This window comes from Pagrus pagrus (genome assembly GCF_965226575.1).
Source record: "Pagrus pagrus genome assembly, chromosome: 11".
Classification (NCBI taxonomy): domain Eukaryota; kingdom Metazoa; phylum Chordata; class Actinopteri; order Spariformes; family Sparidae; genus Pagrus; species Pagrus pagrus.
Genome location: NC_140195.1, coordinates 14381833 through 14399832, shown reverse-complemented (window position 1 = coordinate 14399832; position 18000 = coordinate 14381833). Strand labels below are relative to the sequence as shown.

The following is an 18000-nucleotide window of genomic DNA, read 5'->3' as shown; positions in this document are numbered from 1 at the left end:
TAGTACTTCTTTACTGTTGTTTTAAGACCACTCCTGCAGATAAACACTGGAAGGGAGATTTTGAATTTTTCAAACAAGAGCATTGTTCGTTTCTTGGGTTCCCTAAAGAGGAACCGAGTTTAAGACCAATGCATCGGAGTCGCTGGTTCCAGTAGCCTGTCCAGCCTAGCCCCACTAACCTCAGAGAAAGATGGATACTCTTTCTCATCAGCTCTAATTGATTCTGTTTAACAAGATGACAGAGGAGCTGCTCCGAAAACATTCCTCGTGATATAAAGCAGAGAGAGAAGAAACGAAAAATGGAAGATAAGAAAAAACGGGAGATAGAGAGGGACCAAAAACAAAACAAAGCAAAAAAAAAGGCAGCCAGAGATATGAGGTGATGCTGCGGTCCAGTGTTTTGGTAAAAACATTTCCTCCTCTAGCGGTATCAAGGTCAGACAACGGTTACAAAAACTATGGTTCAGATTAGATCAAAACACCACATTTTTTCCATTCATTGTTCATATCATATTGGAAATACCCAACAACTGTCGATCAGCACATACATACTTATCAACGTTTGTTGTTCTTGAAACGTGAATGTTGTTTTTACTCCACCAGAATCTTTCGCAATGAGTATTGCGCAATCTGTTGTTACATTCGTGTGTGAGGGTGTAAATGTGGGGGTTTTGTACATGAGTGCCTGTGACTATTTATGTGTTGGGTGAAAGAGTGAGATGGAGAGAGGGGGACTAACCTGTCTATGCAGATGAGAGTTGGCACACGACTTTAAAACACAACATAATTCAACAGTTCATTGGCTCTGCCTGCTTTCCTCCGATGTAATCAATCTCTCAGGCCTCCAGTGCACCAGTGCCATAAACGCTGCATTTCAGTCTTCAACATGATGAAAATCTGACAAATTATAGCTCAGCATGTGGAGCAATAAAAAAAATGTGTATTTATCGCAATGTTAATTAGGTAGCTCTATAAATCCTCCAAATCAAACAATTAAGCCCACTTAATCATATTAGAATACAAAATATTTCAAGCTTCAATTTAATTGTATAACAGGGAGCATATGCTATGGAAACTTCAATAAAAAAAAAAAATCCAAAACCCTTCCCCAAACCATGTTTTGGAGAAGTCTGCCCTCGGTGTGTGTATGCATACGCTGAATGCTTATGGTTGCTCACTGACCCGCTCAGTGTGCTGCGTAACTCCTGTGCTGAGGGGCCACCCTTCTTTAGCCATTTGGTTATGCATCGCACATCAAAGCTGATGGAAGGCTGGCCCGTGGCCCAGCACCATGACAGACTGGCGGGGAGCCCGGAACTCAAGCCCCTGGCTTGAGGCCTACAGGCCTGGGGCTGGAGGTTGACAGGGCCCAGCTATGAGGGCCTGATGAATGGGTTCTGGCACCGGGCTGGTGATGTGTGTGAGTTTGTGTGTGTGTGCAAGCCCATGGAGTGGCTTTCTGGGCCCCCTTAAGCTTGATCTGAGTTACAGAGGGAACCCAGGGAAAGGTTATGATTGGCCACAGTGTCAAGCTGAATGAGAGGACCAGCTTTAGGTCTTCTTACACCCAGAAATTGGCTTCCCCAGGGTCTCTCAGACACATTCAGAAATGTATGCACACACCCACCCACCCACACACACACACACACACACACACACATAAATACATACTACAGTGCACATCATTACATGTAAAATTCTCCCGAGTCTTCATCCTTGAGATGGAAAACATTATTCATTACTGACACGGGGAATAATAATGCACTTTTGATTCCAAAAAACTTGTATACTTTGACTTCATATAGTCTGACATGAGCTCAAAGCTGAGAGAAAGGCCAGTTATCTTATTCATAGGAAACACATACCTCACATGCGCTTGGAATCTCTATTCGTTTTCCACTCCAGCTCATATATGCCGAGTGGGAGTCGATTTCACAGCAAACAAGATGAAACAGCAGCGGTAAATGGCATAGAAACCATGTTTGACTTTTGAATTCTAAATGTAAAATGCATGTGACATAATGTATTACCCCCTAAAGCACATTCAGTTCTGGTTTTCGGCACAAACATAATGTGGCATTAATCCTTTTCTCTTTTTCTCCTATTTTATTGATTATTAATGGATAAATGTCCAGAGTTGTCAAGAAAAAACTGTAATGATGAAAAAGCAAAACGCTACTTAGGTCAAAACCTGAAAGCATGTCAGATCGGCTTCGGAGGTGGATAATGCAATAAGGAAGGCCTTTCCGACACCAAAGCTCAAATGTACAACATGGACGAAATGTATGCAGCCCTGCAGCAAAACAGGGGAAATATCTGGTCTCAATAGTTCCCTCACTGTCTCCCTTCTCTTCTCAGCCCCTTTCTACCATATATCTCTCCCTCTCTTCTTTCTTTTGGATGTCAACAAAAATGAAAAATGATTTCCTGTTTACACAGAAGACAGCCAGAAAAGAAAGTGAGAACAGTCCTCTGTCCTTGTAACAATGTAGGGCATCGTTCTGATCCTGTGGAGTCTCATGCGTGGGCGGCCATTTTACAAGGAGCTACATCAGGTGCTACAGCGTTAAAGGTTGGTGTTGGATGGGGCCCAGCCGTCACTGTCTGAAAGCTGTGTGTGTTTTTAGCGCTCTGATTCCCGGCCGGTCTCCAGTTTAGCCTTTAGCTCATCACTCGTGCTGTGGTTCTTAATGACTGCTGGAGAGCCACGGAGCGCCGTCTGCCTAGGAAAACAAGCTAAGACTAACTTAGGCGGTGTGTTAACCTGATGCATAGTGCCGTCTGCCATCAGCCCTGAGGCGAGGCTAATGAGAAACGATTAGATTATAAAGGTATCCCGCTGTGCCACCTCTTTTTATACCGCTTGAATGAAACCACATAAGATGGCGAGGAACCAAAGCACACATATTGGAAGTTGTTTGAATCTCAGCTAAACTCTCGTTTTGACGAGAGAAACCTGAAATACGCCAGGTGTTACAATTCGAATGGCCATGCAGAGGACAGAGCTTGCTTCTGTACATTGTGTTGGAATCTCAGACTTAATAAATCTGAACTCAGTCCGAAGACATCCTGCACAATCAATAGCATTTCTAGCAAGCTACACTAATGAGGAAGTTCACTGAAAGGCCCCACATACAGGTCTGCCCAGGAAAATTGTTTCCACCATTACGCCCAAGATCATTCTGTTCCGCTCACTTTGTCTCTCTGAGGGGAGCAGAGGTAGACCAGTAAAACCAGTCACCCATCCCAGCTTGCAGACATGCTGCAGACCTGTACAAATAACTCACTGTCTCCAGAAGAGGCTTTTTTTTCCTCCCGAAAGTCTGAAAAGGAGCAGAGGGGAAGTTTCTTTGGGAGTGTAGAGCATTTTTGGGTCTTGTCCATCTCTATAACATGGGGATAGTATTTCATTGCACTTTACCTTTTGAGGGAAAAGATGCAAAAAATGTTACTGAAGTTAGAAAAAGGTTAGGAAGCTGTGGAAAAGATGACACAAGCGGTGTATATTTATATATTTGTATGGATGTGTGCTGTGTGTGTAAGCACAAATGGCTTTTATGCATATTTGTGTGTGTGTGTGTGTCTGTGCATGTGTGTTCAGCCCATGCATGTGTGTTTGCGTGAAAGCGTACATTCATAATGTGTATGTTGGATCAGGATGTTGAAGCTCTCTGTACACTGGCCTCTATAAGGTGCAGGTGTTCTCGGTCAGACCGTGGTTCCTACGTCCTTACCCGAAGGGCTTTAGGAGACTGACATTCCTTTTAGACCTGTCCCTCTGCACTGTAGCTTGAGGGAGACTGTGTACTTACTTAACCTACTGCTGTAACCAGCTCACAGACTTCTTCTTTTACTTTTCATTAACGGTGTTAGTCTACAGAACTTCATTTCAAAGCATTGCAAACGCGTATTTTTTTTTCTCAACAGCTGCAACGTCGCAGCGACATCAGATGCGTTCTGCAGCCTCTGCTGTAAAAGTCAGACAGCATTACATGCATAACGCCATATTTCAACCCTATAGTCTGCTTTTTCAGAATAAAGGTGAGGGTTGTACAGACACAGTGGGAGGACATGGTTGTCTTCTTCACTATGGTTATATATGGCTGTTCCCCTGAGCATAGAGGGCTTTGAGAGAACACAAATCACCACCATGCATCGATGCAAGCATGCACACACACACACGCACATGTAGCTAGAACTACATGCCGTCCGGCTTTAGCAGGATGTTAAACAAGTCCATGTCCATCCCCCAGCCAGTAGAGGCATATTCAAAAGCAACAATCCACATTTATGACTGAAAGAGACTCAAGCGGCCCGGTCGGCCAGTTCAACAAACTTTACAAGCAAACAGACAAACGGCTCAATTTAAGTTCATAGTCATGCCATACATCGTTAGAAGGCTAAGGTTCTCATGACTGTATTCATGCCAGATAAAACCACATCAGGAAGGTACAATCAACAAACAAACAAACAAACAAACAAGCTAACAAACTAGCATGTACAAAGTTTTGCCAACTCACCAATTAAGTTGGTGTTTCAGTGGTGCATCAAACTCCAACAAAAACTGTCTTCTCTTATTCCCAAATATCCACTAGATCCATTTCAGTAACAAGTAATTTATATTCATATATTTGTCATGCTTTTATCTGGAAAAAAACCCAACAAAAACCTCCTCATTTCACAGCAGACGCCATTATACCTCGACACCGGAGCTCCTGAGATGGCAGCCGTTTGATTGACAGCTCATTTAAGCAGATAAGAGCTTCTATGCCTGCCCTAGAGCCTATGACAGCCAATGAATGATCGCGCAGACAAGACTTATTTTTGCATTAGAACATGCGAGAAAAATAACTAAATAATTCAGTGTGTTCAAACTTCTGACAGCTTGGGAAAAAGAGTCAGCTTACAGCCTCTCAAAAGAGCCCAACATCATGCATGTGCTCCAAATGGTTCAACAACAGCTTTGAATTTACTTTGGGATAGACTGGGATAGGCCTTTAGGATAATTTTACATACATTTCCAGGAATAAGAGCAGGTTAACATCTCTCATCAGTTACACACTTTGAAAATCATGCGCTTCCTTTTGCCTTTGCACAACCAGAAAATCATGTGTTTCCCTTCATATCTAGAGGATAAGTGGCTATCTACAACCATCAGATGATAAATGAGCGAGAGAAGGTAGTAGGAGCTGCCAGTGGTGTCCCAGAGTAACAAGATCTCTCCACGGGGGAGATCGCTGTAGCCTCGTACAACCTGATCGTTTAAAACCCGCAAACAGCAGCACAGATTAAAGTGATCAGGGCTGGCTTTAGCAGACTGGCAGTTATGCTATAAGTCAAATGGTATGCAGAATGATGGATTCAATGTGACAGGGGAAAATAAAATGAAGCTGCCACGTCGTGTATAGCGCCCAAATTAGCCTGAGACCATAGGTAGGCTCCTTTAAGGGTGAACGCACATCAAAAAGTGTGTGAGGATTCATTTATTTTGATTTCCTCTCTTATGTATGAGTGATTAATGAATGTCAGCCCATGTTGCTTTCCAGAAATTCCATCTACAGTGTATTTAGTCTCTCTGGTTTTGTTTTGGCAATGAAGCAAAAATTAGTGTACAAGTAATGTCTAGTGCGGAAGATTTAAGCATGAAATTTAAGCTGAAGTATAAACCTGTCTGTGGACAAACCTTTTTTAGTCTTCTGGGAAACTCGGTCATCAAAGGGTCTTAAACCATATATCTGCTGTGATAAGAATTGTCTTTGCCCTGGTGTAGATCACACTCAGAGTTACTGTACATGCACTCTGTTTGCCTCACTGTTGCAGACTTGGCTTACAAATCAAGTTATGTAAATGTCATAATACGGTGTGAGCACAGGAACACAGAGCATATTCACTGCTCACATTTGTTTTATTGATAGAGACCTGAGGTGAAAATTCCATATTTCTTTTATTACATGTTGAATTGCTAAGAATGTGAGTTAAAACATCCCACATGCAGGCGGCTTTCATTTCTTTTTATATAAAGTGCTTGTGATTTATGAGCCCACAATGTCTTTTTTCCTGCATGAAATAAATTACGGAGGTGAATTCCAAAAAAGAAAAAGAAAGAGAGAGCGAGAGAGGAAGAGAGACAGAGAACTACAGGAGAAAAAGACTAGGGAAGTCCTCAAACCAAAGTTAGACTGATCTGCCAAGTCTGGAGTGCGTATCGGCCCTCCAGGTTTTTATAAGAAGGGCTGAATATGTGGGACAGCTCAGCTGTTTAACAGCTTTACTGTTTATCTTCGGTGTGCTTAGCTGGGAGATTAATGAGGGAAGTGGGTATTCATTAAACATTTGCAAAAATAAACTTTAGTGAATTTTATCATAGAACATAGTTCATGTTATGAAAACATTACATTTAAGGTGTTTCGGCTGACACTTTTACCCAGAGCAGCAGAGTTCAACGGTGGAGTGGGTGTTGATTTTAAGTACACCTACAGTGAAGGCAACTGTGTGACCTTTTCTACTTGACACGCGTTTTTACTTGTTATCTAAAAATCATGGTAACATTTGGAAGGGAATGGAACTTTTTTGTATTATTATTTCCTTTTTCTTGCTCATGTTTCTACAGTCAATAATTGGACGTGTCTTAATTCTTCTGCAACACTAGAGATGTCGATGTAAATTGGCACTTCCACTACCACATTCATATCCTGCTCACTTGCCATTGTGCCCCTTTCTCTGTACACTGTCCAGGTCAGGATGTCAAGTTAAGTGCAACTCTGTCTCTCAGCAATTATGTTTATATACTTCTAATTTGTGTCGAGTGCCAAAGGGTTACATAGCATATGCCTTGTGTTATGAACATGAATCAGACTATAATTGAGGAGTCTTGAGTAGTTCCCAGATGTCTCCCCAAAAGTTAAAATGTAAATTACGCCCTTGGGTGAAGGTGAATTGAAGGTGAAAGAAGGCATAAATTGTTAGGCAGGCCTCTGAATGTCTCTTGTGCTCTTTTGACTCTATAATTGAGCGTTTTTATTTGGCTGTTCTGGTGGACCTCCTTGCCTGCGCCCTGTCTCCGCTCAACAACTTTGACAACAGGGGCAGGTGTGTCTGTACCAGGTGTGTGTTCAATCGCATGTGTGTACGCAAGCTGCCAGGTGTGCGCCTCGTCACAGGCAGCCGGTGGGGTGCAGAGACTGGACCCAGCAGGCGAGTGTGCCTCTTGTCACACACACTGATCACAGTTGACAACTACAAGACCCACATCAAAATTTCAAACACACCTGTTTGAGAAGCAGGGGGCTCTGCAAGCAGAACTTAATCTTCAAGTCAGGAGGCTTTGGAAAAAGGAAAAACGTGGTCAGCAATTGAGTCGGGTCACTGAGTTATTGAGTTGTGTGTATGTGTAGATTATGGGTGGGGCAGCTAGAGCAGAGCAGATAATAAACTGCACTGTTCAAGTTCACCGGTCCAGTGACAATAAAACATTTAAAGGTCATTCCTGAGGTTAAACCTTCACCTCACTCCTGCTCTGATGGTCCAAGTAAAGCAGTTATTCTGTTTACTGGAACACTTCATTGCTCAAGAGGCACATAAGCATCATTTGCTTGTCTGACATTTTGTTGACTTATATCAATCCATCAGATTTCTTTCGCACCTATCAAGGTAGTTTTTGCTAACTTTCACTGTACAAAATATAGAATAAAGCCACTTATTATAATGAATTTGCACTAATTTAAACTGTTTTTCAGCTTCAACATGTCATTATGAATGAAAAGTTGATTGCAAAGTGGATGTAGTGGATAGAGAAAAATGAAACCATCAGCATTTAAACTGGCTCCCTATAAACTTTGCTATCACTGTAAAATTTTACTGCCACCCATGAAAAGAAAGGTTACTGGCGATCCATTTCTATTATTGACTAAATGATTGACATTTCATTCGCCTGTACAGTCATTCAGGAAAAATGTCTCGACAAAGCACAACAAAGTAGAAACATTTCTATCACTCCTTTGAGAGGATAGTTGAGTGATGACGTATGGCAGATAATCATCAACTTTCTTCTACTTTACTCTGACATTTCACTTCATTTTTTTCTTATTAAGGAGCTCCTCGTCCTACGGACCAGCTCGAGTGCTGCAGGTACCATTCATCTATTAATCACTTGTACTCCATCATCCTTTCACATCACCTACTTCTCTTATAGTTTTCATTGAGAAACAAGGACACATTCTCAGCCAAACTTGTTAATGTTGAACAATTTTGACAAAGCTTGAATAATGTAAATAGCAAATAATTATTCTCCCTCCCCTTCAGCACTGTTTAGTAAGAACATTAGTGAATTTAGCAGCGTCGAGGGCCATTCTTGATCATTCTGAGTGGTTTAAGACGTCCAAACAACCGAAAACATTTCCTCACGTATCCCAGAATAACCAGACCTTTTTTTTCTGGACTGGCACAGTGTAAATACACTGTGGAATCCATTTTCTTCTTTTGTTAAGAAAATCTATAAATCATTGGTTTCAACCACATATACTGAATTCTTGCGAAAGCTCTTGAACCACTGAAACATCATTCTTTTTACCTTCCTGTAACAATGCTACCTCTCACTGCTTCTAAAAATCAAGCTGTAATTTCTCTGGAAGATTTATCGACCAGGTGATCATCAAGTTTATGCCTTCGCAGCAACCGAGTTTCTTAGAAGTAGCAGAGGTCTGATTGTTTAATGGAGTGGGCATTTAGCGCTCGCAAAACCACACACATTGTTTACACCAGGGAAGATTGTTAAAAAGTATATAAACAAATGCTTGCCAAAATTACCATTCTGACTCAACTTGTTACCCCCAGTCCATAAATACATAGTTTATTAGGATCAGGCCCATTTCTTCTCCATCAACACAATGGCAGGGCATTTGGCTGGTGAGACCGGGTTGTGCTGTGTTTGAATGGTTTACAATGGAATTATTTTCTCAGATAAACAGCTCCAGGCCTCAGAGTTGATTGGGAGGCACTGCATAGAGCAGCAGCCCCACCCTGTGTCCTTAACCCTGGCTGTGATGGCGATAGTCAGAACAGTATGACGAGCCCAGAAGCTGAGAGATTTTTTATGTCTGATTATAACTTTGTGTGTAAGCTGAGATTTCTCCGTGTGGATTCACGAACACGGACAGTTGAATTCAGCCTAAAGGCTGTGCTTTCATCAGGTGGCAAAAGTGAAAATGTAACCGTTTCCCTCTGAAGGATACTACTGGCCATTTCTATGCAAAGTTAACTGAACGCGGGATATGATCCACTGAGAGGGGAAGAAATTAGGCCATATGAAAAGAGGAGGAAATTCGTTTAGGAAGAAGGGAAGGAAATAAAGGTCAATAATAAAGGGGGATAAGGTCCACTGACAAGGGGAGGAAATAAGGTGGCAAGAAAAAAATGGGAGAAGACTACAAACCACACAAGCAGATGTTGTGATTTGGGCTCAGGCGGAACCAGGCAAGAAAAAAAGCTCACAGCAACATGTCAGGGTCAAAGCAGCGCAGTGTGTATGTACATATCATGAATGATGCCAGCATTTCTGGAGGAATACTACCACTGTCCGTTTGTATGTGCATATTTTTCATTTATCAACACACTTTTCTGCTCCCTCGTCCGTCATTTCGGACGTGTCTTCTCTTCCTGCTTCTCTTAGCCTCGGCCTCTTTCAGCCTCACCTTCTCGTCCTCTCCCCATTTTTGGACAATTGTGCGTTCACTTCCTCTTTTCCTCTCTCAGTAATGACACACTGCAGGCCTCTTAGATTACACAGCTCATTAATAATACACTTCATACACCCACTAATAAGCAATATGAATCACAAACACTCATATCCGCCCACAGACAGACCATACACACACACGAGCACACTCACACACTCCCTCTGAGCTATGACGAGATCATATCCACAGTATATTTACAGCCCTGATTATTTTTAATTACAACATGGCCTTTAACTGTGGCACTGCAGCAGTTACATAAATGAGAGCCGTAATCAACCAGCTCCCCGGGCCTTTGCCTGACTGTGGATCTCGAAAAACAAACAGACGGCGTCACAGCCCAGCTAGCTTCCACCGCAGAACACACGTCAGCGCCCAACATTACCCCTCCGTGATGTCATGTCCTCTAAATGCTCCAGACAGTTAGGGTGAGAGAGAGCAGGAGGACCACATGCATGAAACCGACACACACACACACACAAGTGCATACTATACGCATAAGCATAAATGTATTGCGCTGTGTGCGCACTGACACACAGATCAGAGATACAGAAAAGGGCCATGATGGTGGTTAGGGTGAGAGAGAACAGGGGGACGTGCAGGGCTGCGGTCGGTGTCAAGAGCAAGGCTTCGGATAGTCCTTCGGTCAAGAGGGTAATGATGGGTGAGGGAAGGGTGAGGGAGGGGGCGAGTGGGGGACACCAGGGCATATAAATGTCACATTGCTGCAGTGATTTTTCTGTCAGGCCCTGTGGTTGTAATCTTAGCCTTCCTTTCACTGCTCTGCTATGCAAAATAAGGGCGTTGAAGTCCCAGGGCCAAGCGTGCACAGAACATGCGGCTCATTGGTCTGGCCAAACACACACACACACACTCACACACACACACGCATGCACACAACCCTAACCCTGTTTGATATTTATGATTAAAAATCTGAGTACTTTCTGAGCTGGACCTAAACAACCAATGACAGAGACGTCCCAGAACAGCTAAGGATGCTGCCAAGCAAAGGTAGACAATCTAGCCCCTGAGGCCAACGTTAGCTAGCATACTAATGTTGACAAAACCTTGAAATCTCACTTCCAGTTCTCTCAGGAGAATAGAAAACCTGTGTTGGCTGCATCTCCCAACCCATCCAGACTTGTTCAACCTTCTACTTTTGTTTTTTTTTTCAGCTTCAGTCTTCAGAGCCATGAAGCCAGAGCGCTGAAGCAACCCCCCCGCTGCTGCACAGAGTGGTGTTCGCTGTTCAGTCAAAATTCATTAGACCGGAGATATACTTGCTGTTGAACTACATTTTCGCACTGACAACTGACTGTGTCGTGATGGTAGTTGTGTTAATGGAGGATGCTGCTAGATGGCACGTTAGCTCGTTGTCCCGTTGTTATCCCTGCTGCTGCTGACTTGCTCACCGACTCCTGACTCTGGCACATCCTCGCACTTGCAATGCATTGCTCCTACCGTTCACGTGCATATCGCATTACGTGCAGACATACAGGCCTGCAGCGATAATTTCTGGACGTGCACAACCGACGCTTCAACTGGACGTAGGATAAGCAAGCCAGCCCTGATGCGTACCTGAACACGTCATTAAAAGCAAGTATATCTACGGCCTTAATATTGAACGTGTGGCATGTCCAGATTGCACCAAATTTGACACTGCACTTCCTTAGGTCCTCAGCAACAAACCTGCCAAGTATGAAGTAGATTGGATGAACAGTTCTTGAGATAGTAAGATAACATGCAGACGGATTCCTTGCTTTATAGTTTTATTTATGGTTAGATACAGTGTAGATGTATGTACTCCATTAAAAAGGCAAAACCAGTATAATCGATGCTTGCACACTCCCATACACACACACACCCACACACACATACACACACACCCACACACACACATACACACTAATGTGCCAATAAGAGCAACCATTTAGTCCTGTCCACACTGAGTTCATAGAGAGTTAGCAGGAGCAGCTCTCCAGCTGGGGTATAAAGATACAAATCAAACACGACAGATGGACACGCACACACAAATGCACACACGCACACACACACACATACACACACACACACACACACACAGACTTCTATAAAAGTTTGATGTAACCACACCATGCCCAGAGACGCCATGTACAAAAAAACACTGCATCAATTATCACATCAACATTCAGTGTTCATCAGCGCAGCAGGATTTATAGCAGGCATGGGGGAGCCAACAGCCAATAGTCCCTAACTCATTGATCGGTCCTCCATCCAAGACAAACATGCTGATGCTGATGAACTGTGATCCGAGGGAACTTTAAATTGCTCATACACTTGTGGTGGTTCGCAATCCTAATCCAGCACAGAGACCTAGGGACAAACTGCGGCTGAGAGCCAGTGGTGTTGCTTGCTTCCAGCTATGATATTGTTAGACCACCTACTCGGTTGCAATCAGCCCGCCTTTTCCCTCCGTTGCCTCCCTGACCTCCAATCTAGCTTTCCTCCCTCCCTCGCTGCTTACCCTCCCCTCTCTCCTCTTTCTGACTGTCCATTCTGTTAAACTGTCCTACGCTCTAAAAACAGCCTGGGCGCATTTGAGTGGCAGAGGCAAGGCAAGGGGCTCCTGGGTCTCCATTTAGCCACTTCCTGTTTGAGGGAGCCAATATGTATGCCCCTCCAGGCCATTGCTCGGCTTGCCATGTGTAACCGAATGAGGCTTTTTTTTCCTCGACTCGACTGGCTGGCAGAGCTCAGATCGCAGCTACAAAGACTCCGCTGAATATGCTAATGTTGAAAAATCTCCCTCAGCTTGTTTGCACAAACACAGAGTGGAATGCTAAATATATGCCTATGATTTGTTCTGGTTTTGTTATTCAATATTTAGCTGAAGAGAGTAAGCTGCCTGTCCGAGAGAAAACTGATGAACGACAAGCTGGTGAATTACGTGCACTCTTCCTCCCAAATATATACTGCGTGCTAATCCTGATCACAGCACAAAGTTTCTCAGACTCTCATTTATTTTCTCATTCTGTCTTGAACACACACACACACACACGCACACGCACGCACGCACACATACACACACGCACACACAGTATTAGTACAGCTGGCTGTCAGGTCCTCAAGCTCACCGAGAGGTCCATATGTACTGAAGGCTTTTCTTCCTATCACAGCATGGGGTACACAACTAACTCTGTGTATGAGTGTGTGTGTGTTGGGAGTATGTTTTCAGCTGGCATCTCTCAACCTTGGCACTAGTGTGTCTCCTGGCACACACAGTTACAAATTTGTCTTTGGGGTTTTCGTTCAGTTAAGTCTCTGATGTGTGTGTATGTGTGTGTGTGTGTGTGTATGGGTACGTACATGTGTGGGGGAGGTAGTCAGGAGGTCTGGTCATTATCACCACTTCAGCCAGGGAGCAGCAGGAAAAAAGGTAAAGGAAAGGTGCAGAGGGAGGCGAATAAGGATAGAGTTGAGATGCTTACGATGCAAGAGACGAAAATAATGACTCCATGTAAAACAAATTTAATGGATGACAGTGACGCAGCGAATGCACAGTCCATAGGGATAAAATCCTACTAAAATTTAAATACCAACTCATTACAATGCTGACAGAATCATGTGTGTGTGTGTGTGTGTGTTTTCCCAGCTTGTCTTAGCTGTGGCGTGTTGTGGTCACCAGGCCTGTGTGTGGTCCTGGTGTGGTTCAGCTGCTCAGAATCATTTCCATTTAAACATATCTGTGGTCCTCAATGCAAACCACCAATGTTATCTACTCCATTGGAGGTAACACCAAAAGCTTTGCCCTCTGCGTGACCGCCGCTGTGTGTGTACGTTGAGTTCATAAATGTGTGTTAATGCACGGTTAAGACTGTGGATGTTTGCACAAACGCTTGAATGTGTGAATTTGTGTGTGATTCACTGTCATCTGTCTTCCGACAGAGATTTCTCATGTAGTCAAGATAATGGCGAGCAAACAGAGTTGGAGTGGTGTGAGTGCTGATGGATGGGTGTGTTTTGAACTGCAGGGCCCCTCCGGGGCATTGTGTCCCAGTGATCAGTGACTCCTCTCTCAGGGGTTCCTTCCCACAACAAACAGCAGCTTAGATCGGATCATTGGGGAGGAATGTGGACGCCTGCTCATAAAATACCTTCAGTGATGTTTCTCTCACTCGCTCTGTCTTTGAGTGTGTCTCTTTTGATGAACAGGGGTTATAGGTTTGAACCGGCTTGTCCACGTGAACATTTGAGTGCTGAGCCAGACTTGTAAAAACACATATGTTTCAACAAAACCAGAGATGTCTTTGTCAATGGATTCCCAACATACAGTCTTTGATTTTGTTTCTTTTTATTTTTCTGTTGTCTTTTCCTTTTTCTTTCTGTTTTAAATGGATACAAAAAACCTTTCACATTGGACAGCCATATCTCTGGCTTTTGTCTCGAGTGGGAGACACCTTTTCTGGTGTGATGCTTTTATAAACAGTTAAGTTCTGGATGTTGCCGTCGAGTGTTGAGGGCAACGCGGTACAATAGTAACAGTTATATATCACTTTAAGCAGAAATGGAGTTATATAACATGTTTCAAACAGGATTTTGGTAATAAGTTTTAAGCAACATTATTTAACTGTTTTACTTTTGTATTTACAACCGTGGTGTTGCACTCAGAAACTGTGGGGGGGCGCCAAATCACACAAAATGCCAATTTTCTACATATTGTTGTTTTAATACATACATGTAGTGGTAACCACTGTCAGATCTGTGCTCTGGAGAAGAACTTTTATTAGGCTATGCAATTTTCGGCCAACACTGGATTTGTAATGAAATGCAATACATTTTTTTAATTACTTTCCATGAAACAATATTTACCTCCTCCATTTTATAATGCTTAGTCATACATCTGTGGTGAAAGTAATGCAAAAGTGGTATAATAAGTTACACATTACGCTACACAGACAGTAATATGTGTAAAGTAAGTTATTACGACTGAATGAAAGTAACTAGTAATATGTAATACATTTAATTTTGGAAGTAACTTGTACAAAACTGTTGGCGTGTTAATACTTTTCCATCCATCTACGGTCAAGCAATGCTCGAACAGCATTCAGTCAAAGTTCAGTTTGAAAGATTTGATGTTAAAGATATTAAAACAACATCACACTGGTCTCTATGCTGCTTTCTGCTGTTCCCTGTTTTTATGTGCGTTTGTGACATAAAAAGGTGACATACCGAAAAAAAAAAAACAGAAAGGCAAGCTCGTCTACAGCCAATGGGAACAGAGTCAATTGCCTATTTTTCAAGGGTTTACATGCATTTAAAAAATCTGCATATACACACTAATGTTGGTGTAAAATGGTAAAAGTATGACTTACTATTGCACCCTGCAACACAGTCACACAAAGACAACTAGCTGAATACCCTTCTCGACTGCATAACAAGCGCATTTGAGCTGTGTGTAGTGGGGATATTTGGAAAAGAGCTTCTTTGGCATCTGCTTGGGTTACATTTGCCCTTCCAGTCCGTGGGGAAAAACTGCTTACAGAAAACAAAGATGAGCATTTATCACTCACAGGACCCCGAGGTGGCAACAAGGCTGCCATTGCAGCAACAGCCCTGAGAAAGTAGATTGCATTCCCAAGTCTGTCTTTTGTACACACATTGGATGCACTTTCCCATAACTCATCTGGCAAACAGGAAGGAATCACAGAACGGATTGGATGCGTGACCCAAAACAGCTCCAGTCCCATTATGCAGTGATAAACGACCCATCAGCAAGTCGGGGAGTCTTTTGGACCATAGATCCGGATCAACTGGAAATGATTAGAGTGACACAGTTTTGCTCAAGGGACAGGATCAGGGAAGCAGTCGAGAACAGATTGAACCACTAGGACGGTGAGAATTACCTTTACAATGGAGGAGGAAGTAGCTTTAGTAGGTCTGGCTGATTGAGAGTTGGGGAAAGAGATGGAGACGAAGCATGGCCCGTTGTTGACCACAGGGACCTCGGTGTTGACATGGAAACCACAGCAGAGCGGCCTCCTGCAGGCACTGACGGGGTCTTTGAGAACTTCTGTTGTTTTTACTTATTGTACTCTTCTGTGTGCAGACACAGGGGATGTCACAGGAATCCTGCTCTTGCATGTATGTGAATGTTTGTCAGAAAATGTCAAAGGATTGTTTGTGTCTATTTCCTAAACAAATACAGATGTATGTTGTGGTTGGCCTTCAGTTCTGGTGTCATGGTCTTTATTGTCTCTCTTTGTGTGGGGGATAGGCCTCTGGGGCAGTGGCTGACATGACTGAGACAAGAGCGAAACACCAGACGCACACACACACAAATACATGCATGTGCAGGCCAAACATTTCCACACAATAAACCACTAAGAGCAGATACTGTATTAATCAGTCAGATCTGCCAACAGCAGACTATCTATACGGGTGAGAACTGATGCTTTGTATTAACTCTTTTGTTCTGCCTCACTAAAAGCCTTTCGACAGCCGCATAAATTTTAAACATCTTTTTATTTCAAAAGTACACAAACAGGACCAATATTGTTCAATAAGGCAAAGCTCAAATATTAACAACCACTCACATCAGAGGACTCGAAATCTCATAGTCACAGTTTATGGGTACCACTTGCAAATCATAAATAAAACTCTTTTCTTTTTTCTTCATATATAGACTAGAACTTATTTTTTTCTCATCATGAAAAAAAAAGATCATTAGACAAACATTTCATTGTAACCCCAGCCACAGAGAATCATCTTCAGTTTTTTTTTTTTCTTTTTTTATCCTCAGAATCATTATTGTACTTGAAAAGTCAAAGTGGGCCGGGGAGGGAGGGTGCGCCTGTCTTTCTCCACATGGGTGTTACGTGGCTCTAATGCCCAGTTCCAAGCCCAGCTACAGACCCCAGCCCTTTGCTACTACCTGAAAGGACTGAACGTAGCGGTGTGAGTGTCAGTGGGACCACTTGTGCAGTTTTCAAGCTACTACGTGCATTGTTGGCTTTATTACTATGTTCAAAACCTTCTCCCCTCCGTGTGGCTCATGTGATATTGCTAAAGCACCTTAATGATCACTACTTAGCAGCTGTAATAGCTATCCATTATCAATCCTTTCAAATAAGTGCCTTGTAGGGAGGAACCTCAGGGCTAGGGGCCTTGTAGGTGGTGAGTTGGAATTGGGCGCAATTTTGTAAGGGGCAGGAGTGTTTTTTTCTGTGGCATTGTTGCGATTGGTTTGCATGCCGAGCCGAGCCGATCCAAGCCGGGTTCTGGATGGAGAGGCGTGGCCAGCTCTGCAGCTCTGGTCACCTAGGGAACAGCGCCAGGAGGAGGCAGAGCAGTGTTGCTGTGAGAGACGGGGTGAGACCCAAAGCTCCTCCGCACTCCATTGAGTTCTCCTGGAAAGAGAGGGGGGCAAAATACAGACAGATGTGAAATATTTTAATAAAACACAGAAGCAGAATTAGCGGGGGGGGGGGGGGATATATGATGAAAGAAAGTACGGTGACAGTGAGTGTGTGTGCGTGTGTGTAGTGTTCGTGGGGCAAGTACCTCAGGGTGAAAAGGGTGACAGGTATCTGGGCGCCTCCTGTCCTTTTGCATCTTCAACCTCTCGCACTTGAGAGATTCATTATGTGCAGCTGACGTTAAGGCAATAACAGAAAATGTGTACCCTCTGCAGGGTGTTTTCCTGCTGGAGTGTACTTCTTGTTTATAATGGAAAGGAACGCATGTTTTTGATTGCACCCTGAGAAGAGAGGTTCTTATGGATGCGCTGATACTTTGGCTCACAGCATGAAGAGCAAGAAAAGAAAAGGAAAGCAGAGTCTGTAGCAATGTTTGAGGAGTTTTCTTTTGTCGCATAGCAACGGAATAGCAGGCTTTATGCTACAGTAAGCACCCCGCAACAAAATAAACAGCGGTGGACATGTATATACAGCGTGACTGTGCTGCATAAAATCCAGAGAAATGCACATTGCAAGAGAACCGAGCTCAGCTATGCGGTGACGAGCTAAGTACTTTCAGTCAAACTCCACTCCGAGCTGTGTCTGCTATCGATCAGTATCCCATCATAGCGTGGGCTATTGTGTAACACAGCCCAAACACAGACACACACAGCTCTGTGAAACCGACGTCTAGTAGAGTGCTGCCTCTAAGCCTTAGCTTCAGATCTGTCCCACAGAACGCTCTCATCTCTTTGAACCACTGGAGGGGCAGAGTGCAAACAGACTCCCCATGGCTTCGCCACAAATTAAATACTCTATGCCACTTACATCCCTCT

The 18000-nt window shown here is 43.4% G+C and overlaps 1 protein-coding gene across 2 annotated transcripts in view; it reads right to left on the bottom strand.

The window, feature by feature from the left end:
* Positions 1–16213: 16213 nt before the first annotated feature.
* Positions 16214–18000, bottom strand: part of cacna2d3a (calcium channel, voltage-dependent, alpha 2/delta subunit 3a) — a 120428-nt gene continuing 118641 nt past the window's right edge. For both annotated transcript variants that reach the window (XM_084366107.1, XM_084366108.1), the window contains 2 exons: positions 17271–17353; positions 16214–17116 (listed from right to left, as the gene is read on the bottom strand). In XM_084366107.1, the coding sequence (XP_084222233.1) occupies positions 17024–17116; positions 17271–17353 (176 nt within the window). In that variant the 3' untranslated portion in view covers positions 16214–17023. The remainder of the gene's footprint in view (positions 17117–17270; positions 17354–18000) is intronic.